This window comes from Pleurodeles waltl, chromosome 6 (genome assembly GCF_031143425.1).
Source record: "Pleurodeles waltl isolate 20211129_DDA chromosome 6, aPleWal1.hap1.20221129, whole genome shotgun sequence".
Classification (NCBI taxonomy): Eukaryota; Metazoa; Chordata; class Amphibia; order Caudata; family Salamandridae; genus Pleurodeles; species Pleurodeles waltl.
In genome coordinates, this window is record NC_090445.1 from 287,195,924 (window position 1) to 287,221,568 (window position 25,645).

At 40.9% G+C, this 25,645-nt stretch overlaps 1 protein-coding gene across 1 annotated transcript in view; it reads right to left on the reverse strand.

Moving 5' to 3' along the window:
* The window catches only part of SCN4A (sodium voltage-gated channel alpha subunit 4), a 1,135,018-nt gene that overhangs the window by 501,442 nt on the left and 607,931 nt on the right, over nucleotides 1-25,645 (reverse strand). The window contains exons 12-13 of the mRNA XM_069238085.1: nucleotides 17,393-17,519; nucleotides 12,371-12,612 (exon numbers count right to left, since the gene is read on the reverse strand). Coding sequence (XP_069094186.1) covers nucleotides 12,371-12,612; nucleotides 17,393-17,519 — 369 coding nt within the window. The remainder of the gene's footprint in view (nucleotides 1-12,370; nucleotides 12,613-17,392; nucleotides 17,520-25,645) is intronic.

Here is a 25,645-nt window from a genome sequence, read left to right on the forward strand (position 1 = left end):
TATGTTATTCCAATATGTTGGGATTGTTTATTTTTTTCTCGCTGGTCACCACCAATCTAATTCTGTTCTGTCTTGTTGCCCTAATAATTGCAGCTCATTTATTTTTTACCATACATTGCAGTCTCTTCAAAAAATGAATTGAAGACCATCCTGCATCTCTTTCTTTGGCCTATGTAGGTGTATGAGACTTTGCTAAAGAAAGAAAGGGGTGAGACTTGTCACCCATGACTTCCTCTGAGAACCCGTAGAGTGTCAGTTTCAGGCTGCAGCTAAACACCTTTTCTTTCAGGTTTTGGTGCGGTGTTGCTAGCTAGCTGAAAGGGTTGGGGCGACAGCTGCCGAGATGGTGTGAGATTGACTCAGTCACCCACAAAGAGTGGTGCTGCTGCCCCTAATCCAAAAGTCTCTTTCTAACAATGAGAGTCCTACGACATGGCACCACCAACGTTGGTGTGGCACTAATTATGCAGGTCCCCAGAGTATCTCTTCCTCACATACACTAAGGTACCCTAAGTATCATTTTATGGAAATGTCTGTGGTCTTAGGGATAATGCGCCTCAGCTGAATAGGGAGCACCTATCTAGGATGCAGGTTGTTTGAGCTTGAACCTTAGAAGAATTCCCCTATTGGTGTTCCCATCTCTGATACCTATTTCCTAATATGGCGCAACTAGTACATTTTCAAGAAAACTGTAGACAAGCTGTCACAAAGTTCCTTTTAGCTAATGGTTTAACAAATGAGAGCAGGGATGTCACACTTGTAGTTGAAATTCAAGACACTTACAGAACAGAAATATTTTACTCATGGGTCACCTGCCTAGAAATAAACTTTGACTCCAACACATTTCATACATACTGAGTAGCGAACATACACTTACAGTACAGAGCATACTAATATTTAAAAATACCTCTAAATTATCAAGAACACCAGGATTTGTTTATTGGACCCCTTCTACATGTAATACAACTGTTAGGTTAGGTCTTTGCCATGATATATACCACTACACATAGTACACCAACACTTGCAAATTTACCAGAAGTGTTGAAACAAATTCTAAATGAACACAGGGCAGCCCCCTACCCTGGCTTAAGGGATGAAAATGATGTGGAATTTTGACACAGTGTCCTCAATAATTTTAATCAATATTAAAGGGGAAGCAGCAGCACTGGTAATGCGCCAGTGGCTCCAGGAGGTTCCTCAGTGTGACCAGAAGGTCAAGCTGCCAAAGATGATTTCTGAGCCTTAGAAGTACTGGGAGCCAGACCAACTAAACCTAAACTACAGAGAACCCCCACTAAGAAGAGTACTAAGCAAGCACAAGAGAGCTCTAAACCAAAACAAAAAAGGGATAGCAGAACACAAAGAAGAGACTCTCCACCACCAGAGACCTCAGAAAAAAGAAACAACCTTAGAAATAGGGAAACTTTAAAAACAACAGATAGGTATCAATATACTGACAGTCGTCAATCTCATTCCATACAGGACACATCAGATAAATGGAGTGACAGAGGAGAATGGTCAAAACACCAAAGCGACTACGTGAAGCCAAAAAAGGATATACCGGTTCTTAGAGACTTTCACAAAAAATGAAGAGACTCCCACACAAAAAAACACCCATTTTAAAAAGAAAAAGGTGGCAGCAATTTCAATGAAAAATGCCACTTGCGCTGAGAACTTTGTTGACGAACAGGATGTAGGCAGTGACTGCTAGTCAGCGCGGCAGAGGTCATGATATGTCACCAGAGTCTTATAGATCTTTTGGATGTGACATTGACTAATGACTTCCTTGAAGCTGAGACAGTGGACAGGCATGTGACCCCATCTGACAGAGTATACAGGTTAAAAATACATATTGAGGGATACTTAGAACGCACTATTAAAGTAATCTTCTGGAGAAGATTACTCATGGGTCACCTGCCCAAAAATAAACGCCAACTTCTGGAGAAGATGAACACTAAATTATTATATTTTATTGGCAGAAATTGATTGGACACCTGAATTTGTCTGCGTGCTTCCACAAGGGGAAGATGTCATTTTGCCTTCTTTCTCAGTCCTTGTTCCAGAAGTAGTCAAGGAAGCCTATGCTGCTGATTGGGCTTTGGCACAGGCTCCTGCACTACATCACGTACAGTGGAGTAGAGACTACCCATACCATGTAATACCAATTAGATCTACTCCGCAGATCCAGCCTAAATATCCAATTAAACATGAAGCTAAAGCACCTGTGAGAGAGATTCTCACACAACTTGAGCACCAGAGGAGTAATAGAACCCTGCATTTCTGCAATGAATAACCTGTTGTTACCCATAGCAAAACCTGACTATGCATATAGAATAGTCTTAGATTACAGACATGTAAACAGTCCTACATGAACATTTGCAATACAAAATGCACACAGTACAGCACTTAACAATACAGTATGAAAAAAATACAAAACAACCATGGACATTTCCAATGTTCTTTCCTACAAGCGCCTGAAACCTGACACTCTTAAGGAGTTTACTCCATTGTTTTCAGAATGTGCTATGGATGCCCAGTTATGTAAAACATCACTACCATTGTGCCAGGAGCAGTATTTTTTCATGTGTGCCTCCACAGGACAAAAATTATCTTCAGTTTGCCAGGGCAGACTAGCAAACCTAACATCACATTCTCCCCCACTTACATTCAATTAAGTAATCAATGAAACAGGATTTGGAAAACGCAACTAATCACCCTTGAGGGTATCCAGGTGCTTGAAGGTTTCAGCAGCTCATTTGAATAGCCAGGTCTTGGGGGGCTCTACAGAAGTCCATATGAGAGGTGATGGTCCGGAGATGTATAGGGAGCATGTTCCAGGTTTTTGCTGCTATGTGGGGAAAGGCACGTGCTCCACTTCTGCTATGGTGGATGAGTGGAGTGTGTACAAGTGATAGGGAAGTGGAGCGCAGTCTTCTTGACAGCTGTGGAAATTCAGACAGTGATTAATAAAGGCAGGTCCTTGGCTGTTTAGAGCTTAGTGTGTGCATGAGTCAGCAGCTTGAATACTCACCTCTTTTGCACGGGGAGCTGGTGGTGTTGCCTGATGTGCAAGGTGATGTGGGATCGTCAGGGAAAGTTGAGGATGAGTCTGTCTAGGGTGTTTTGTATGGTTTGTATTGTAGGAGTTGTGAGGCGATACCTAAGTAGAGGGCGCAGCCATAGATTAGTTGACTGGTGATGAGGGCCTATGTCACGGCGAGTCTTGTGCGCAGGGGTAGCCACTTGAGGATCTTATGTAGCATGCACAGAGTGAACAAGCAGGTGGAGGAGATGGTGTTGATCAGTGATTCTATGGTGAGCCTGTTGTCAATTATGATTCAGATTTTTCTGGCATGTCTGGAGGGAGTGGATGCGGATCCTAGTTCTGAGGGTCACCAGGAGTTGTTCTATGTGTTGCTCCTCTTGCTGAAGATCAGAACTTCAGTATTGTCTGTGTTCAGCTGCAGGCAGCTTTCTTTCATCCAGTCAGCGAGGCTTGTCATGCATCTGTGGAAGTTGGTTTTGGTGGTGATTTCAGTGAGCAGGAAGATGAGCTTGGTGTCCTCTGCACAGGAGATTATGTTGAGGCTGTGGGATCCAACTATGTTGGGTAGAGGGGCCATATAGAAGTTAAAAAGCATGGGGTTGCAGGAGGATTCTTGGGGAACCCTACTGGTGATATCTTTTGGTTCAGAGGAAAACTGAGGTAGATGAACCCTCTGGGTTGTTCCAGTGATGAAGGGGGTGAACCATCCTAGTGTGCCACTTGGAATGTGATGTGGTGGATTCTCTTGATCAGTGTGTGGTGGGATACGGTACCGAAGGCTGTTGAGAGGCCAAGGAGGATCATGGCTGCTGTTTTTGCTTGGTTGAGGAGGCAACGGATGCTGTCTGTGGCTGTGATCATGGCTGTCTTGCTCCTGTGACTGCTGTGGAAGCTGAATTCCCTCACTCACACTCACTCCATTTACTCTCACATGCACTCATTTATTCTCACTCACTATCTTGCACTCACTCTCACTCATCCTTATTTCAATTCAATCATTTACTCATACTCACTTGCACTGTCATTCTCACACACTCACTCTGTCTTCTTCATTCACTATCACTCACATTCACTAACTCTCACATACTCATACTTTCTCACTTACACTCACTCACTTGTCACTCATTCTTACTCAAGCTCACTGGCACTTAATCTCACTTATCATTTACCATTCCCTACCTGTCACTAACTCTCTCACTACCTGTCAGTGGCTCTCACTCACTTTTACTCACACATGTGCTCACACATACAGAGACACGCTCACAAACACACGTCTCTTGCACATACACTCTCACCTCAAAGCATGCACGCTTCAGACATCTCTAAACTTTTTTGCTGACATCAGCCACTGAAGCTCTACTTCTAGATCCCAGTGCTTAATTTTTCTATTACACTAATAGTGAATTCATTTTCTATTACACTAATAGTGAATAATAAATTATTATTCACTATTAGTGTAATAATACATGGAGAGGAAATGAAGGTGGGGCATAAGGGCTAACTGCCTCTGTCTTCTTGGCACGGATTGTGCTACCTTTGTGATCAGGGGTCACAAAAACAGTGCCACGGATTGCAAGGTACAAGCCAGGGGCTGCAGCTGCGAACCCTGGCGACTGCTAAATGATGTTCATGGGGACCTACAAATGAGGTAAATATGCCAATTAGTAGTACACCAATTTAACCATGTTAAAACGGGGAGCACAACCTACAAGCACTTTACTACTGGTTAGCAGGGGTAAAGTGTACACAGTTCTGCAACCAGCAGAAAAGACAGGCAGATAGGGCAAATAAATGGAATGCCAACAGTCAAAAGATCGACATTTCCTACAGTGGTTGTTTGCATTTGAGTAGGCTAATGTTTTGTTAAGTGATCGGGTTCGTTGTAGCCTGCCTGTCAGGACGCTGGTACAGATCTGTATAGATCATTCTTTGAATGGACTTCCATGATAGTCCATTGCTCACCTCGGGGACCTGTAAAGGTTCAGGGCATGTGTACTGATTATGTGCCTTTGATGCAATGTTTTCTTGGTGAATTTTAGTCAAATACCGTCAGGATTCTTGCTATGTAGATTGGTGAGAGCACATAGGTGTGCTGTTGAGGTGGTAAATGACTTTGATGCAGATATTAGAATTCTAATAAAGTGTCAGCTAGGGTTCTTTACAAATTGTGTATTGGTAATTATACAATTGTGCAGTATGGGCCTGATTCACAAAAAAAGTCAGACATGTCAAATTTAAACCTGTTGATTTCCACGTACATGTGGAGTGCATTTATTTCCTTTTTTTGGAACACTGAATTTCTAAATTACAAGTGGTTGAACTTATGCATGCAAATGGCTATATGAATCTAGACATATTTGTTTATCTTAATCTGAAAAACTGAAACTTACTCAAAGAGATGTGTGCCAGTTAGACCTGACATTGTTCGTGTCATCTTACCCCACATTTGTTGCTGTCACCCCTCTTGTTTTCTGTATTAATTTGTGCTGGCATTATGGCTCTGTGCACTTTGCCACTGTTAACCTAAAGTCAATTTGCTCTCTTCCTAAAACACAGTAAAATTGGCCTTCACCTGATTGGTACATTTAATTTACTTATATGTCCCTAGTATATGGTACTACATGTCCCTATGGCAAGCAAATCAAAATCATACAGCACTCATTGTGCCACCCACTAAATTAGCCCTTTAAACAGTTCCCAGGCCTGCTATTGAAACATGTAGTGCAGTTCTAAACTGCCATTTCAACATGGCAAAATTAACCTTTGACAGGCCTAACCTTCCTTTTGAATTCACGGATGTCACCCCTAAGGTCAGCCCTGAAGGCCCATAAAGCAGATTGGGTTGTATTGAAAAAGTGGGACTTGTGTGCTTACATTTACCTGTATGTCCTGGTAATGAAAAACCCCTAAATTAGTTTTTCACCTCTTTAAGGCCTTTCTCTTGCTTTGGCGAGCATTGGTTTAACTTATTACATTTAATAAGGGCTAACGTTTGATTGGGAGCAAGTAGAAATGTCATGTATTGACGAGGACTACAATTTAAAATTCTCTTTATGGATAAAGTCAGATTTTAAGTCAGAACTCTGAAAATGCCACTTTTAAAAAAGTTGAAATTTCTTGCTTTAACCATTTTGTGCCTTTACCAGTGTCCTGGGTCACATCATTGTGATTGGCTCTGTTGTTGTGCTTTGTGTATTCCTCCCAGACAGTGAGACAAAAGAGAACTAGGTGTTGGAAGGGTGGACCATCCTGCCAGGATGGCTGGCGGGAGATGTTCCCTGCCCAACTTAGACTTCCAAATACTTGCCTCCATCACACACAAAGGTGCATGACACCAGTCTGTTGTTTCCCAAGACGCCTTGGAAGGAGAAGAGAAGAACTTTCCAGAACCAGATGTGGGGTTAGCATAGGAAAGTCCTCCAGTTCAAAGACTGCACCATCAGAACACCTCTTCAGTACACTCCTGGACCTGTGGCAGTCTTCAGAAGTAATTACTTGTTCTTAAGAGGACTGCCCTGCTGCTCAACGCCTGACTTGTCCCCAAGTGGACTGCACTGCTGCTTGATGCCTAACATGCTTCTCAGAGGATTGTTCTGCTGCTTATGGGCCAGCTTTGCTGCTTGAAGGAGAACTGGCCCATTTCCTTGAACCTGGGGCCACCAAAATGATTCCAATGGCTAGTTGGCCAGCCGCCTGCATGAGCTACAGGGACATAACATGCTCCAGAGAGCTTGAAACCTGCACCTGGCTTCTGCTGGAGGCCTAACTCTCCCAACTGGTGCCCCGAGTTCCCAGAACCTTGGAATTTGTATTAGAGGTGCTGCTTCTGCCTAGCTCTAATACTATGGACTTGGAATACGTTTCAACACAATATGCCAGAAGAACAAAAAGAAGACTTGGACCTACCTGCCAGCTGATCCCTCCAAGGTGCATTGCCCCTTGGCCTGACTTTGCAGTAGCTTTCACTATGTTCTTCTCGGCAATAGCAAATCCTGTTCAGTGGGACCTCTCAGAGATGGAATCTGGCCTAGTGGAGTCTTCTTTGGCTACGGCTTGAAGCTTCACCCCAGTGGAGGGTTTCAGTATCCAAAAATGTCTCTAAGTCTGAAGATAAAAATCTTTCCCTTGGTCAACAGCCACAGGCTCTTCATCAACAACCTGCTCATCCTGGATTCCAGCTTTTTCTGCTATGAGCTTTTTCCACCACAGTTGACACCTTCACCGAGTTTTCATCCAGTGGCTCCCCGATGACGACAAGGCCTCCTCAGGCACAGCCTGCTGCTTTACCCCACTGAACTGTACCTTCTCCTGGACTTTTCTGCATGATTCTTTCCAAGTCCAAAGGTAACCAGAGGCTGGATCCATATCACCTCATGTATCTGAAGCCCGCTCCATTGTGGTCAGCCTTATCTTTTGATTTTGCCCCAGTCTTATGCAACCAGATTCTGGCTGTTGGCACCTTGATCTTTTAAGCCCCAGATTTCACAAAAAAATTTACAAATTCATAGCTCCAGTTCTACTGGTTGGATATAATTTGTTTTGGTGTAATTTTATTTACTAAAATGAATTCTATTATTCTAAAATGATTTGGGATTTTTCTTGTGTTGTTTTTACTTTATTACATTTGTCTGCTACTATAGGGTTAAACACAGGTTGAGTTAGTGACCTTTGTGGTTTACCCTGGCAAGGATTGTGGTTGTTGCTTGAGTAGGATTTTCACCCCACTCAAGCAATAGCCCAATTTCTTACAATGCCCAAGTAGAGCTAGTGAACAACTACCTCTCAGCATTTTAAACAAATCAGATAGGGTGCAAAAGATGTTTTGCAACCTGTGACCTTCTTCAGTGATGAAGTATTCATTTTCAGACTTGTAGAGACAAATATCTGATTCTTCATATCTGGCTTGACAAGCAAGAGAGAGGATTCCTCCTATATTTGGATCATATTTTCAAACAATCCCAGGACGTAACCCTGGAGTGTTCATGTAATATGTAGTCATGTGTAATTTCTGCCATTTGGAAAATTCTTCCTGAGGAATTCTGATGCAAATGTGCATTTTAATATTTAACTTTTTGTGCTTCTAAGTAGGGACGATAATATTTGAGTAGAAAGCCCCTTTCCTAAGCATTCACCATTACATTTGGAGTAAATTATGGATATTCCTGCACAGAGTGTGTGAAAAGCCACAATGTTAAATGTCTGAAGTTGTTCACCTACTGTTTTTAACTATGACAGCCATGGCATGCCCACACAAATACACCTCTGTGATAAATTTCTATATTCAGAATAAATGTATCCTAATTGTGATTTTATTAAGCATGTTTAAAAACTTCCTCTGGCAAACAGATGTATTTGTGCAATTGAGTCCAGCATGAGTATGCAAACAGCTTCAGGAGTAAGGGCTAGGAATTGACAGACCGAATACCACACATACACTTTGCGTTCATTTAAACATTTTGTATAGTTCGGTAGTGGTGGTCCCTCTCTCTAAGTCTTTACTTCTTATTGAAATACTAAAAAATGTCTGTATAATTCACTGTCATGATAACATTATTTAACTCCTTTGCACTTGTTTTTTATTAAAGTAGTAAGATATATTAAAAACCTTGCGTCAGTTTACTTTGCCTACATGTGAACTTGGTGTGAAGGACAGATAGATGCATAGTATATGAGAGGCCAGTATACTGTGGTGTCATACAGATTATTGTGCAATCATACATAATGCGCATATTTTAGTGCTTTCATACACATGAAAAGTTATCTGCAAATGAGCTACAACCGCCGTACCCATCAATACCCTCTCAATACTAACTTTCTAGTTCATGTTTGTTGGAAATGTGCTCTTCCGGCAGGTTCATCCCAGATTTTTGCCTTCTGTTGCTGAACTAGTTTTTTGTTGGCCACAGAACTCTGTGCACTTTAACCCACAAAACCAGTGGTAAAGTGTTTGTGCTCTCCCTTACAAACATTACAAAAAATTGTCATATACCTAATTAGCACATTAAATGTATTTCTAAGTGCCTAGTATATGGTATTATATAAACCCAGGGCCTAAAAATTAAATTCTACAATAAGCCTGCAGCAATCATTGTGCCACCCACTAAAGTAGCAGTTTAAAACATGCCTCCAGGCCTGCTATTGTAGCCCGGAGATGCAGGTTTAAAACTGTCATTTCTACCTGGTAAATAAATCATTTGCCAGGCCTAAACCGTCTTTTTTAGTACTTATTAGTTTTCCCAAATGATAGGTCTTAAATGCCCTTAGGGCAAGGTGCATGATATTTAAAAAGTAGGACATGTATTATGCATGTTTTATATATCCTGGCAGTAGTAACTAAAAATCCAGCGTAATGGTCGAGTGGGATTTTATAATCCTATTTTGGAAATTACACTTTTAGAAAGGTGTCCTTTTCCTGCCTAAAGCAAAAGGTTTTCCTGCCAGTGTCCAGCTCTTACCTGGCTGCTTAGGGATCCCCTGTGGTGGGATGTAGTTTGCTCCCAAACAGTGGAAAAAGGGGCCTGGGAGTGGGGAGGGGGACTCCTCCCTTGATAGGATGGCCTGAGAAGCTGTACCCAGCCCCTTTTTGAGCTTCAAAGGATGCCTATCTTGTCACTGGGAGATGAGGTTCACACTAAACCCTGCCTCCCCTTTGTCTCTCTAGTCTGTCAGGCTGGCACCAGACCCAGTGAGGGTGGATGACCTGACAAGAACTGGTTTAGGGAGTGGACAAAAACTTGATCTCCTTCTTACAAACTGGCACTTAGCATAAAAGTGGGACCCACAGACCTGTCTTCAGAACACCTGTGTGGAGAATCAGAAGGACTGTCCTGCTGTCTGAAGAACCTGAAGGAAGACTGGGCCTGCTTGCCTTGAACCCAGGACCACATAAGGACCCCTAGAAGTCGCTCCAAGAGTCAGTTAGCTGACCTGCTGTTTGAGCAACAGGCCTCTCACTCCAAGGGCCAGTTAGCTGACCTCCTGTTTGAGCAACAGGTCTCAACCTACAACTGCCCAACTGGCCAGTTCCAACTGGTTCGGCTCTGGACCCTGCTGCTGGCCCCTGTTGGAGGGAGCACTAACCCAAAAGTGGTGCCCCCAAGCTTTAGATACCTGGCTTACATTAATGTGTACTCCTGTCCACCCTGCAAAAGCTGGGACTTTTAAGCTTTTTGCTAGCTTTCTGTTTGGAGAACCAATGGAGACCGGGATGACCGTTGAAGCCACAGCCATTGAATCACCAGTCGCCCTCAGCTTGCTGGTTTGCCACGCTGAAGGAGAGCTGACTTTCAGATAACATAGAAGGCTTCATTGGGACCAATGCCGAGCAGTAACCCTTTGACATCAAGGCCTTCCTGGCCACAAACTTTGGACCTCACACTTCACCAACCCATTATCATCATTGCAGCTTACATCGTTGACGACTCCTCAACAAACACTTTTTCTCTACCAATAGTACAAAGGTAAACTTTATACTGGGTTGAACCTGGTATTTGACCTGCGCTCCATTGCAATGGGCCTTAACACTAGACTTTGACACAGTCTATGTCAACCAGATGACCGTGGTTGCCGTTTTGTGCTTTTAAGCGCTATTATCAACTTAAATTTAAAGAATGTATATCTCTGTTTCATCTTATTGGATTTTTGTCATTTGGGTGACATTTTATTTATCTTATTTCCTCTGTTTTACTAAATTGGCTTGGGATTTTTCTTGTGTTGCGTTTTCACTTTATTACAGTTTCAGTATTGCATAAAAATTTACATATTGCAATTAATTTAAGACTGACTGCTTTGTGCCAAGCTAGGTTAGCAAGGGTTAAGCACAGTAATCACAGTAATATTTAGTGAATTATAGTGGTTCACCCTGTTAAGGATTATGAATTTTGTGGTTTTTCACCCCCCTTCAACTAAGTCAGTATTCTGTGAAGTAGATGTTCAATAGAATACACATGAAAACACTTAGGTGGTCATTATGAGTCTGGCGGTCACTTGACCGCCAGACTCGCGGTGGTGGTCAGACTGCTGCCAATGCGGCGGTCCGAGCGTCACATTATGACTATGAAGGTCGTGCCACGGTCGGAACGCCAGCACCGACACGATCAGAGATCACGGCAGTCTGGGGGATGTGTTGGTTCTAATCTGCCAGGGCAGCGCTGCAAGCAGAGGAGCCCTAGGGATTACGACCTAGTTCTCTGCCAGCGATTTCATGGCGGTAGCACAGCCATTAAAAGGCTGGCAGAGAACGGGTGCAGGGGCCCCAGGGGGGGCCCTGCACTGCCTATGCACTTGGTATGAGCAATGCAGGGGACACTCTGGCCAGCACCATCGCAATTGTTCAATGTCTGCTTTGCAGACAGTGAACATTGCAAGATTGCTGGTGCACCCTGCATCCTACAGCATTGTGCTGGCTCGACTATGAGCCAGAGACAATGCTGTAGGTTGTTTCCTGCTAGGCCAGTGGGCGGAAACTCAGGTTTCCACCCGCCGACCAAGCAGGAATCTCTTAATGGGCCCGCCGGGAAGGTAGCCACTATGGGGGCAACCTCCCCATCGGAAGTCCGGTCGACGGCCTAAACCATCTGCCGAACTCATAATTAGGCCCTTAATGTTCTTAATAACAGCATAGCAATTAAATACCACACTTCTATTAGAAATTCATATAATTAAATGAACAAACCCTGTTTATTGTAAGTGGTAATCACCTTTGTTATTTTTAAATCATTGTCTGTTGGGGAAAGAGTTTTAGTATGAGAGAAGAGCATTAACAGTGAGTCCAGAAAAAAATAATAAAATACGATTCTGCAAAGCAGTGTATTCCCCCTACTTTAAATGAGCCCATGGACAATTCTCAGAGAGTTTTCTAGTAGTCTCAGTGGTCATGTCACCTTCCTGCTTACCCTCCTATCTTAAATTGCAAAGTCAATGCAAAACTACCATTTATTAATCCTTTCTTAAAGTACCTGAGGTATTTTTAATTTCCCCCAAAATATTCCAGGACTGGAGTTAAAATAATAAATACACTCCTTGGACTATTTTGGGTTGAATAGTACGTCACCCAGATGTTCTAGGGCTGGAGTTAAAATAGTAAATTCATCCTGCCTTTGTCTGCCATGCTCACTGCTGTACTGAAGTTTTTATCTTGAAGGTGTCCTAGTTCTACACAAATGCAGTGATGGGGCCACTCACAGTTCAGCATAGGGGCAAATTTAAGCACATATTTCTGCTTTTCCACTCACAATAAAATGACCAGGTTCTGTTAGTGATTGCCTACTTAAAGGATTTCAAATCACAAAAACAAATAAAAGGATGAATAAGTTGAATTTGTACCAGATTTCCAACATTTAGCACATGTTCAAACTGCGGTGTCATTGGGTAGTGCTCCATAGCCATGAAGAGGGTGTTGAGTACGATGCAGATTGTGATGCCCAAGTCAACGAATGGATCCATGACCACGAACCTCACCATCCCTTTGAACCTCACGTATATTGGACAGCAATCCCAGATCAAAGCCTTGTTTGCAAACTTGTACCACCAGGGAGGGCACTTCTTATGGGCTTCCTCTAGCTCTGCTGCTCAGGAGCAAAAAAAAAAGCATACAAAGAATTGAGTACACATTTTCAGTTTTTTTCAGGATGGCTATTAAGAAATACCACAAAAACATTAAATATCTAGTGTCATCATTAGTGTTTTAATCAGAATTGTGCCTCACATTTTTTAATTAATAAAAGTTGAAATTGTTTCCAGTCATTTTAGGTGTTGTTGTATGCTGTTTACCTGCTGTTTCTAGTATATTATGTATATGAGTGTGCTTAAAACAGACCCTTGGTCATAACTGAATGACTCCTTGGTCTATGTCAGGTCTTTGATCTTCATTCAATGGTTTTCCTCCCCACATTCTTGTATTTGTCCTGCCCAGGAGCATTTCATTCTCACAGTATTCTGACTGATTGAATTGTGGCCTTCAACTCCTGACTTGAGGGGGCTTTTTCAGCACCAAATGGGAGTGCATCTCTTTCCTTGGTGTACTCCCTTGTCCATTTGTTCCTCAAGGCATCCCTGCCCCACCACACTTTCTGGTCAGTTTTTCCCCAACCTCCAGATACTACACCTTTCTTTCCGTTTCAGAGTGCCCCACCGCCAACATGCTCTCTATTTCTATCCTCTCTCTCTTCTCTGTATTCAGTGCTTCCCAGCCCCAGTCCAGCTAACTGTTTTTAGGTTTTTTAATAATTTATGTGTGCAGTTGCAAATATCTATCGGTACACTCCCAGCATCTTTTCTTGCATCACATGCTCTTATTTACTTTTAATTTACAATTCTTAACTGACTATTGAGGTTGTTGAAATTGTAAATTAAATACACCAATATGACCGTCATGATACGCACATGCATAAGTGGCCATTTGGAAATGTTATAACATTATAACATTATAAGGTGGATGCTCAGGTGCCCACGTTTATGTGTTGTTACACACATAGGTAACAATTTTGGCATTAGATGAATTCCAAAAGCTTCATCTAATGCAGGCACATCCTAATGACTATGCTAGTGCTTTCTTAGAAATTTCTAACAAAACCTGTGAGTTTATGGACGTTCAAAAACCCCTTTCTGACATTTTCCCTCTATGGTAATGGTTGTATATTTGTTCCAGCAAACGGCTGAATTAAATTGTCTGACTGGGTTGACAGGTTAACATAATATTTTTAATCGCAGGAGAGGGAGGCAAAGGCTAAGGGGTTTCCAAAGTTTAAAATATTTTCAAACTGTATACAAAAAAAAAAAAAAAAAAAAAAAATGGCCAAACAGTGAACTGTCTTTCCTCATAGTGGAGTTGTACTGTGCATACTTCTGTGCATTGGGGAAATGCCAATTGGCAGATGGCATTCCCATAGAATTTCTGGAAACTTGGAACTGACAAAGTGTTCCAGGTATTCAACTGGAAATGATTATGAATTCCGAACATTCGTAAACGTACACCTATGTGTAGGAGAGTGTTGCATTGGTGTAGATTTACACGTTTTCTTTGCCAATCTAGCCCCTTGTGTTTAAGAGAAGTTGTGTCTTGCACACAGGTTCGTATGATCCTTATCTAATGTTGGCAAGTGACCTCAGACTAGTGGTGTGCAAATATTTGACTTGAACTGGGAAGAGTGAGAAAGCAAAGTGAGAACACTTGATATCTTTTCGAGAATTTCTGGGGGATGTTTGCCCTGAGAAATGTAGACCCTAACAGTACTGAATATGTACAATCAGTACATGAAGTAGCTAATAATTCAGCGGTTTCGAAATGATAAGGATCAGATAATACTAGCATATAATGATGTATTTTCCGCCTCTGGGTTGTTTGAGCCTCAGCCAACTGAAGAAAACATTGAAAAACAGTGTCAGCAGAATTTCAGTAATCGTTGTCTGTTGAACTGTATATGTACATGCAATGTCAAATGGAAATACTTTTTCAAAACATATATAATGTTATTTTGCTATCCTACTCTTTCCAGGGAGATTCTAAGTTGTATGCTATTATCTAACTGGTGACGCTAAAATTCAAAATGTATTCAAATGTGTTAATCACAGTTTGTAAATAGCAAAGCTAGAAAAGCCCTTCGTAATGCCACAAAGCTACTGATCAATTTCATAGGTCTTACAGAATCAAAATGCATACAGAGTGCAATAATCTTACATTATCGGCCCCCAGAGATCTATGATGACATCTCACAAAAGGCTTTTATGACACAGATGATAGAATGCCTCCACGCAAGTCAAAAAATACCAGCCGTGGCAGTAAGCGCCCCTCTCGTTCCCATTAATTAAAATCCGCAATACGACTTCCAAATCAGAAAGTATTATCCTGCAAATATGAGCTTTAAATATATTTCTGAAATGTCTGTATTCTAACTGAAACATCAGCCGGTCATTTTATGCAAATCCAAATAGTTTATTGTGAAATGCTTTATTTTGAATAAACACACTCCGTCTTACAAACGAAGTTTGTGGATTTCGTAAATACACTTTTTTGCCCAGATATTCCAGATGATTTTAATAGTTTTAAATACACGTTTTTCCTTAAATCTGAGCTTGCCATTTTCACCTAGAACTCATGTGTTTAATCTCATACAAGGACAACTTCTATCAGGCATATTCAAGGAGGCATGTCATGAAGTTTACTTAATAGTTAAGACTTAGCGCAGGAAATGATAATCTAGATCTGCTCGTGCTCAGTTCATCTCAGTGAAGGAAAGGCATGCGGTCATTCAGAGTTTTGGCTCTGTCTGATTACAGAGAATACACTACATGATGGCACCCAACAACGAACAATGAGTTACATTTATCAGAATCCACTGAGCTCTTGCACAGTTTTGGAGATAGGAGCAGCCATCTTGGACATCTGAGTATAACTTTACTTGTGGTTAATGGGGTACGTGTAGTCAATCGTGATGTATGTTGCTGGAGCCAGGAGCTTGCTATGTGGAAAAGGAATTCCTTCTGCAAAGAACTGTTGCTTCCTTTTGAGTTTGTTAGATGGTATTGGGAATACAGAGAAACATCCTGAAATTCTCATTGTGTTGTGAAAATGAACTTGAACGATTTTAAACATTTGACTTTGAACATTTCTAAAGGCTGTAAAGACTGTTACACAATACTTGGGGTTAATTTTGCGATGGAACAGGAATAATTCTTACTCATGTATATATAATTAGCGTATTTAAACTTTCAATAAGACATATAGGAATAAGGGGCCACACAATATTAATGTCTTAATTCCCTTTTCCAGTGGCACAAGCATCTAGTAGGATCACAACTCATCTTCCACAGACAGTGTAGTCCAAAGCTTGAGGTAGATACCTTTGTAGTTCCAGGAACACAATGCACATCAGGGCTTAAAAAGTGGCACCTCAGAGATACCGCTAAGGTATTTGTACTTATGGTTTAGTCAGATGCAGAACCTTCATGAAAGGATACGAAGATATCTGTTATTGCTTTACATATCTGCTTCGGACTGAAGAGATCAATGTCCTGCAGCAGGAACGATTGGTAAAGGAGGTGTTGAGTGTCTCTATCTTCTCTCTTATTTATTGTTTGAAGAACATATCTCCAAATTGGTTTCTTCTTGCTTTTTTCTCTTGAAAATCCTTAGAAAGCCTCTTTCTTTTGTTCCTAGATACCACTGGACGAACGTAATACATACATTCATCATGTTTAGTTTGGATACTGTAACTTGCTCTTGCTCGGCCACTGTAAAACAACTCCACAGGCTTCACGTCACAAAACACTGCAGGGATGTCTTTAAACAAGAGAGGCATCGTCCAAACCCTCTGCTTCGGCCACCAGGCTCTCTCTGATAAAGGTTAAAACTACCTAAAATATCTGGTCACCAGGTTTACCCCTTTTTTGCATTCTGATGCATTCTGGGGTTGCATCTGGAAATCTTTTGCTGGGAAATCTAATTTTGAAAGCCTATCCTTTAGCTTCTTCACTATTTCCCTCTAGAATATACCACCTTTTCTTCACTCTATAATTGTCTATCTGTTTTCGAGTGTACCACCAGCACAACCAGGGGGGCAGCAGCAGGCTGTACAAACCTCTCATTCATTCATTATTTTATGCCTTTTCATTTTCCTTTTCACTTGTTTCAATCACCAGCTAACAAGGTCTGATTGCTGATTCAGGCATTACAGCCATCAGTCAGATGTACTGTCCCAGGCCACTGCTTGCTTGAGTGGCATGTTTCATCACTGGGGCAATGGGATTATCGGAGAGTACTTTTGTCCTGTGGGTTTCCAGTCTACTAGTCATTGGTTCAGATACAGCTCATTGGTGAGGATTCTTCTTCCCATGTGAGAGAAATATATATGTGTGGTATCTGCATAAAAAGCATGTCATTTTCCCCCAGGATCTTTGTATTTTTGTAATTTATGACTGGTTAGGAAGGGTATGCCTTTTAACTCTTCAAACCCACCTTAACCGCATTAATAGCTAGAATATTGCCAAGAAAGTCCACAAGGTTCAGTTGGGCACAATTAAGCCATTGTGGCATCTTACAAACCGATCTTACTTTAACAGTTTTGCCAGGTGAGTCTGTGAGGTAAGCGCTTGCTGCTGACATCTGTGTGCGCCATGCAGGGCATACGTTAAAAAAAATATGGGCCAAAATCAGGCTTTCTTCCTTGTGTGATCAATAAACTGAGTACCATATACTAGGAAATAGCTACACCTGTCGACTACAGCACTTAGAAAATGCAAAACACCAGTATTAGGTACTACATGAAAAGATGTTAGTGTCACCACACCCGTCATGTCATTGCATCAGATCACACAAAGGTTGCTGTTGAACCCAACTGATAACCTTACCCTCTATGGCGGCATTGGATATGACGCTTGCTACACTGGCTGCTCGCTTCTGCCGAGCCGGTTCTGCCAGATAATCCACTGAAGCCTTTCTGCCATCTGTGCTGTTTTGATCATTCGCTGGGCTTGACTAAAAAAAAAAGAAAAAAAAAAAAGAGAGAACAGTAACAAGGGACATATGACGCACGATGTGGCTGAATGTCAAATCTATGTGCATTAATATTGCTACTAAAGTATACAATTTTTAATCACATCCCTGGTTATACATTTGTACAAATGGTCTATATAACCACAAAATCAACATGAGTCCAATGACGTGTCGCTTACACGAAACGTACTTATTGATAAAGTTGCTCCTATTTAATAAAGGCTGACTTCATTAGGTGCCTAAGGTTCTGCTTTCTACCAGCTAAATCCACTGCTCTAGTCTGAGCGTGGTGCATGCACCTTGAAATGCCTTCAGGTGACCTGAGATTTGCGTGAGGACACAGAGGGGGTTATTACAACTTTGGAGGAGGTGTTAATCCGTCCCAAAAGTGACGGTAAAGTGACGGATATACCACCAGCCGTATTACGAGTTCCATAGGATATAATGGACTCGTAATACGGCTGGTGGTATATCTGTCACTTTACCGTCACTTTTGGGACGGATTAACACCTCCTCCAAAGTTGTAATAACCCCCATAGCCTACTATTCCATTTACTACAAGCTGGAGAATGTTACAAGTGCCTACAGATTGTTTTATCTGCTCTGAGATTGTGATACCCTCAGACTGTGGAGCGTAGAGTGAATGTGCTACATGAGGCTGGTGATTGTTAACCATGAGCTGGCTGTCCTAGATTTGACAGAAGGTTGCTGCCAGGGCTCTTAGACTGATAAATATACTTGGTATGTATGCAGAGATTGACAGCTACACGGACCCTGCAGTCTCAGATTTCTACCTGCAACCTTAGTGAGGTATATATGTGGCATGGCATGGACACATGCAGCCTTAGATCGCAGGTGTGCCATGTGTTTGTTACCTGTAACCTTTGATGGTTACATATGGCCTGGGGCCAATATGTGTAGAGTGGATTTGCGCAATGCAGTTCAAGACTGACAAAAGTATCTAATTGCTGCATGTAGTCTACAGTGCCAACTGCACCCTGGGAGCTATGTGATGTGAGGTAGCTAGACTCAGCCTACCACACACGGCCTCATGAGTTGGCTTCTTTGGACAGTTACCGAACCTGGCAAGTGAACTGAGGAGCACTGGCCCATAAAATTCAGATCATATCTACACAATTGATACAAGAGTAGAAGAAGAAGCTTCTTACATAACTTCCACCATTATCATCCGCCTTTCTGTAGTAGCATGCCCCTGTCCATCGCACCACTGGTGTCATAAAGGTTAGGTTTCAGGACTCTACCCTAATAAGGCACATCTCTGACCCCTAAGTAGCACAATTCGATGCAAGGTTTAAAAATACATCAGATTTAATTTATGTGGATATCACATTAATTTATATTAACAACGTTAATATTTGTTTTCTGCTCCACTCGGCCACATATCGCACATTGAAGTTAGACGCACCTTGAATCTGATACACACGATGTATTCAGATCTGAGTGCATGGTCTTGGACGTCACGTCAATACATGCCTTTCATGTAAATAAACTCGACAAACACAGGCTCATGCTTTCCTATTAATAGCCGACCTGGACCGCACACGGTTAACGTGATTTTCACTTGTAGGTCAGAAGATTATATACAACCTAACTACCAAGTGTGCTATTACAGTTTCCACCTATTTATTCATGAGTATCAAGTTAATTACATATTTTTATAGAACAGTAAGTCCAAAAAGGGAACGTTTACAAGATACATAGAATATTTGTTACTTTTAGTCACACAGAACATATAATATCTAAAAAAGTAAGTTGGTATACCTAACCTGCATTATTTCGTAATTGAACAGTAAGTGTATAAAATGAGTCTTTGACTTTTTTCATAAGTTACAATGGGATTTTAGGACATCACATGTGGTTTGAGGCAGACAGGGGCACAAAATAAACTCCCTCTGGAGCGGCCTCGGTTCCGAACTTGGGGATCGGTTGTCTAGAGGTAGATTGTTGACACGTTATTACACAGCTAAGAGACATGTTTGCTAAACAAAATATTCTGATTAACGAGGCATGTTTGCTAAACAAAATCTTATGGTTAACGCAGCGATATTTGATAGGAGCCAGAGACTTGTTAAAGAGCTGATGGATTTTAGAGAGCTGGCCTCCTATCTCGTAGCACCTGGTAATATTACAAATGATGTGTTTAGCAGGGGGGCTTAGTCGTTTAAAATCTTTAGTCCACTTAGAAGGATATTGCAGTTTGTAAACGTAAAAGAAAGAGGGGGGTCATGTAGGTTTGAGTAATGATGTTTCAATCAAAGAATCTAAGGGCCTGATTTAGGCTTTGGCAGATGGTACGCAGTCCAAAATGGTGGTAGAGGATATTGCCTCAGTCAACCTGATGAACAACTGTGTGCCAAATTTAGAGATTACTTTCGATCAATGTACTTTCTTTAATTGTTTGTATTTATTTTTTTAGCCACATAATACAACATTTATCGGATTTACATGAGCAATAAAAACTGAAGCACCAGAGATTTCAGTCATTAACAATGTACCTTGAGAGAAACTGCCTTCCTAATGGTTTCCTTCAAGGTTCAAAAGGTTTGGTGGATGGTCAGGTATTCAGAAAATATTTAACTTTTATTGTTTTTTAGAAACAGCACAATTAATGACACCCACACCCTGGAAGTTCTCTTCCATGATGTGGGGGGTCAATATTTCTACTTCCCACCTACGGGTTTTACCTGGCAGTGACAGACGGGGAAAAAGGACATTATGCCCTAAGTAGGGCAGGCAATGTAATGCCCTTCCTCTGACAATCCCTCAGGCCACTAGAATAAGCTTTCCATCGACTGGGTGAACAGGGGCTCTGCTGATGGAATGCTTACATCCGCCCATATTTAAATGAGGTGGGGGGTGACAGAGTTTGGCACCTTTGTGTTTGCGATGAAGTATCCTGACAACCAAACTCTAAACTGGGCCCTAAGATATCACCTGCAGGCCTGTAATGAAATAAGAAGGGAACAGGCTACATTTGAAGGTAAACCTGTTTGTACCACTATTCCATCATTGTGGTCAGAAAACAATCTTTCTGGGATGGTGAAGGAAAGCTGTTTTTTTTTAAATACAATATATTTTATTTCAAAAAGTACATGTAATAGATCAGATACAAATGAAACAATAACAATAAAATAACAAGATAACACATCTGAAAAGTTTCTTTCAAGTAGTTTGAGTATTAAATAAACTAGCAAATATAAAAAGGAACCAAAATTAAACAAAACATAGGTCCTACTCACAATTTTGAAAAGAATAGGACATGCATTCAAGAACAAATCGAAAGTATAGTAATTATGCCTAAGTAAATTCAAAGTTTCAGACTAATCATATTTGTAGCACACACCATTTAACAGTAACATTGTTGATTTTAATGAGCTCGCCCTTCAATAATCAGAACTCTAAGAACTTTTCCAAAATCAGATTAAATAAATCCAAATGGCATCCGCGTTTGAATGAAAGTGTTTCAATTTGTGTTTAATTAGCCATGTGTTATATCGTGGTGCCAATGTGTTGCTTGAGAAATATTTCCAACCCTTCTCAGTGATTACGTTTGCCACCACAAGACGCTATTGTAGCCACAGTTGATGTCCTTGCCCTACCTGTGTTAACTTTTCTTTGTCATTAATTATGTCTTTGATAATATTTGATCAGTGTTACACACCATATCTTGGTGGAAACTCCTGTGTTGCCCACACAGCGGTTATTCCAGTAGATCACATAAAAAACACCATTGAACTATCTAACAATTGTAGTAAGAGATGATAAATCAAGCACTTCTTCACATAGAATCTTAAGATACTTCTGACTTTTGTGCAAAAACTGAAGTTTATTTTAATAGAATTTTAAGCCTTTTGTAACTATGATTTTCTACTATTAAATGGTGTTTAACTTAAGTGTAAGACTATTCGGTTGATTTAAAAAAAAAAAAAAAAATTTGAATTGGGATGTCCACTGGTTTTAATTAACTAAGCACGTTTTCAGTAAATTGCATTTTAACTATAGGGAATATTGCAAACTTTTATAATTTTGTAGTCATTACAGAAAGGCCACAAGTGAAAGTGTAGACTGTGCCAGACTAGTTTTGCCCGGCTCCCTATCCTTTCTCAACTGGGGAGAGGGACTTTAAGATCTGCATTTTAACATTACATTTAATCTGATGATAATTCTTTCCACCAGTCAGGTATTACCGGGCATTTTAAAAACATGCAAAGGTAGTCAGCCTATGTTTCTTAATATTTCCAGCTTCTCGCAGAGTCTTACAAGCTCAAGCTTTTCCGTTTTGACAAGTGTCAAATAACCCATTTGAAGAATGGCTTTTTGTACCTTACCAGTATGTAGGATAGTGCTAATTTGTGATCCATTTGTTAATATCTGAAACAGTGGGTGTCTGTCATAATCGCAGGAGCCCAGTTTCTGTGTCACTCTTGTCTTTTGAGAGAAGACAACAAATATCATTTATTGATACTTCATATCATTTGAAGCTGGATTCACCCTTAACAGTATGGTCTAGATCCAATGTCAAGGTTTGAAGTAGGGAGGTTCCTGAAATACTGTGCGTTGATATATCAACTTGCCATAAATCAAGAGGTTACTTAGGGTGTGAAAGCTATAGTTAGCCTCTACATGTTAAATAGAGCTCTTGTCGAGTGCTAAAGAGCACAATTCTGTGGACTTAGAACTATATCAGCCTGATATAAACATACAATATTTTAATTCAAAGCAAAGTGGAAGTTTAAATTTGGATGGAGGTTTGCATGATCCAGCCTTCCTTGAATAGAGTGGTAACCGGCATCTTTTTTAGCATCATGAAAAGTGTTCCAGTGTCCAAGTTGTACATCTAGAATGGAAGAGATACCTGGTTTATAGCTGGAGCATGGGTTAGTATTGGTTGATGGGCAGACTATCAACATTATAGGAAATGTTAAATGAGATTGAATACAAACTCATGCTGGCCATTTTTTGACTTCAGAGTATTTGACATTTTACTAAGTGATTAAAATACCGTACGTTATTAACAAAGTTCTGTGCACAAAATCCACAGAGTTGTACTCTCTAGCTCTCAGCAAGCTGTCTATTTAAGATGTACAGGTTTGTTATAGTTTTAATGGACAAGCGCACCCACCTCACTTGCACAGTGACAGAAATAAGCAGGCTTCCTATTGTTTGCGGAATGTATTGTGAAGCTTTTTTTTTTAAAAAATTGACAATTCAGTAAAAGCAGTGATCTCACCTCACGTTAATTTTTATACTTGTACATTGTTCACAAATGCATGAATCTCAAGTTAAAGTGTATGCACATTCCATTACCAAGAGAATTATAGTAAATTATGTGCATGATTGGCAATGGCTTTTATACAATTATGTACATATACACACAAGTATTCTCAGTCTCAATTTGGCACGCAGGGTAGTATACTAGGTTCAGCTCATATAACTGTGCCTCTTTTCAAGACTGTTGCAAATTGGTCTGTGATGGAAAAGGTCAGATCTTATTTTTGAATGGCTCACTGGGTCGCTTTCATCATGCTATTTCACTCCATCGTTGGGTGATGAACATGATGTTTTAGTGTACATATTCTATGAGGCGGGGAAGTCCTGCATATTGTAAATGGTCAGTTCTTGCACTAATTCTAGCTGCAATTATTGTCTCTGTGAGACCTGTACTAGGTTTAAGCATGGGTATATTTTTATTCACACAATACATCTACAAGATTCAGAAGCGTGCGTCGTTTGCTCCATAGTGGTGAAAACTGTATATTTAAATGCTAGTCCATCTCTCCTCTTGTATACTGATATTAATGTTGCCTCTGCCTTGTTTTGCTGTGTTGGTAAATCACATCCTTGAAGTCAAACGACAATTTGGAAAGTGAGAGGGTAGCTGACACCTCATGCCATGGGCTGGGACGTAAATACATGCACTTGAGTGTGGAACTTCGATAGAGTCAGAGGGTGGCCTTGGGCGTGTCCGCTTTGAAAGGCATCAGCAAAAATCTCTGATATGTCGGACGTTCTCTAAGTATCTGTGCATGTGAAAGTTTCATTAATTTAATTAAATCAGATCAGCGCTCTTTATGAAGGGGACATCTTCTTTCTACAGGTAGTCTCTACCTTTGTTGCAGCAGAAGCATGGCAGTGTCGAATTAGGCTCATATTTCTGGAACTGCTGTTATCCTAAGCTGCTCTGCATCTTTCCTGTTTTTAAGCCGGGTTCTTCTTGTATTGCTGTCAGACACATCTATGCGTGCAGCGGACAGCTTCCGGTTCAGTGTACTCACCAATCCAATCCCATGGTTGTGCATCCTATTGTCATAGCGACGCCTTCCATTCTTTGTAGGCAGGCGGTGTAGTACCTTTGCGTTATTCAAAGTCTGCGTTTGTATTTGTAACCTTACAAGATTGTCCATGGAGTCCTCATACAGCTACAACATTTGGATCTGATGCTATGGTGAGAGATTAGTACATCCAGTGGCTCTGGTACAGTAAATCTGTTGAGGCCGATACATACACATGTGTGTCACATGACAAAGAGGAGGTATTATCGACTGGCAGTGCTCATTTGCCCTTTCTTGTTTCGGGTATAAAGTGGCTGCTTCCTGTGGATGGTTCACCGTTTGCATTTGTGAATTATGTCAAATTCTGTAATTACCCTCGTTCATGAAGTCGTTTGAAACAGCCATCATTTTGGTAATTAACACTCATTACTTGTTAAGTAATAGTGAACACATGCTTCCTTCTCTGAGGTTCAGGGTTTCCGCATTATTCATCTGAAATTGATTTCCGTGTGTTTCTTTTCTATGCAATGACTCACCAGTGGATCTGCAATTATATTCCACCTGTACTTTGATTTCTGTGCGGTCTTGCAAATATAGGGAATGTTGCCCGTGCATATAAGTGCATATATTGTGTTACTCTTGTATTAGATTATGCAAATATAATGTCTTATTAAGGTGTTGTTGTGGATGGAAACATCTCCAAGTATAATCTGGTAGATAGGAAACAAATACCACATCTGTAAAACTGTTTTATAGTGCTGAGGAGTCAGACACTGATGGGGGGGAGGGGCAAGTGGTAGACTGGGTCTACTAGGCCTCAACTATGTTCAGAGCCCAGTCCTACTATGTCTCTCCAAACTAAGCCAAGTAAAGCCCCGTGTTGATTTAACTCCCAGGGAACAGAGAATGAGCAGTCATAAGCGTCTCAAAGAGGTAGTGTGGGGGTGCTCCAGCTCAGCGCTCACCCATCAACCAGCAGACAATATAAAGTTAACGTCTGGCCCAGCGCTTATCTTTGCAACAAAGAGAGCACGTTAATCATACTTTAATCATACCACTGTACTGAATACTACACACTTCAATTAAAGTACACCAGTCAGTGACTGAGCACTATCTTGAGTAAACACTACACCCACCCCGCTCATTCTGTTCACTCTCAGGTAATCTTCCTGGGTTCCGTATTGCCTCATCTCCAAGAAAAATCAGAAGATGCAATAATTCCTCTTGCCTGCCATCATGGCAAGTTTGAAGATAACTTTATTCACAACTGAGACCTTCATAGACCTCGATCACTTTCAGAACTTCTTCTTGCAGACTATTTGAAGTGCAAGGCTTCTACATTTGGTGCCACTGGTATTTTTGGAAACAATGAATATGAAGCTTTCCAGTTTGCTTATAGTGTCCATCAAGTTTGTTACTTTGATTTGAGGAACAAATGCCTAGAGAAACATATTATGTTTTAACTTTAGTTTAAGTATGGACCCACATCTCAAAACAATGGGTCTTCTTGGCAGGTGGTCCAAATTTTTGCATACTTTAGGTAAAAGGTAGAAGGCTAGTAAACAGCAGTCCTCCTATATTTCCACCCTCCCTATTTGAGTGTGTCCATTTTGCTCAATTTCTTTGATTACCTCAGGTTTGGGGTGCCTGCCAATCTTCTCTATTGTAAGTTTTCATTGTATATTTTGAAGTATAATGTGCCTTGCTTTGTTCTATGGCTCTATTATGATTGCTGAGTATTTTGTGTGTGTTACAGAGCTTATTAGTGAATATCAGTGTTCCTTGAAATATTTAGTTTTCCTTTCTATCTTTCTT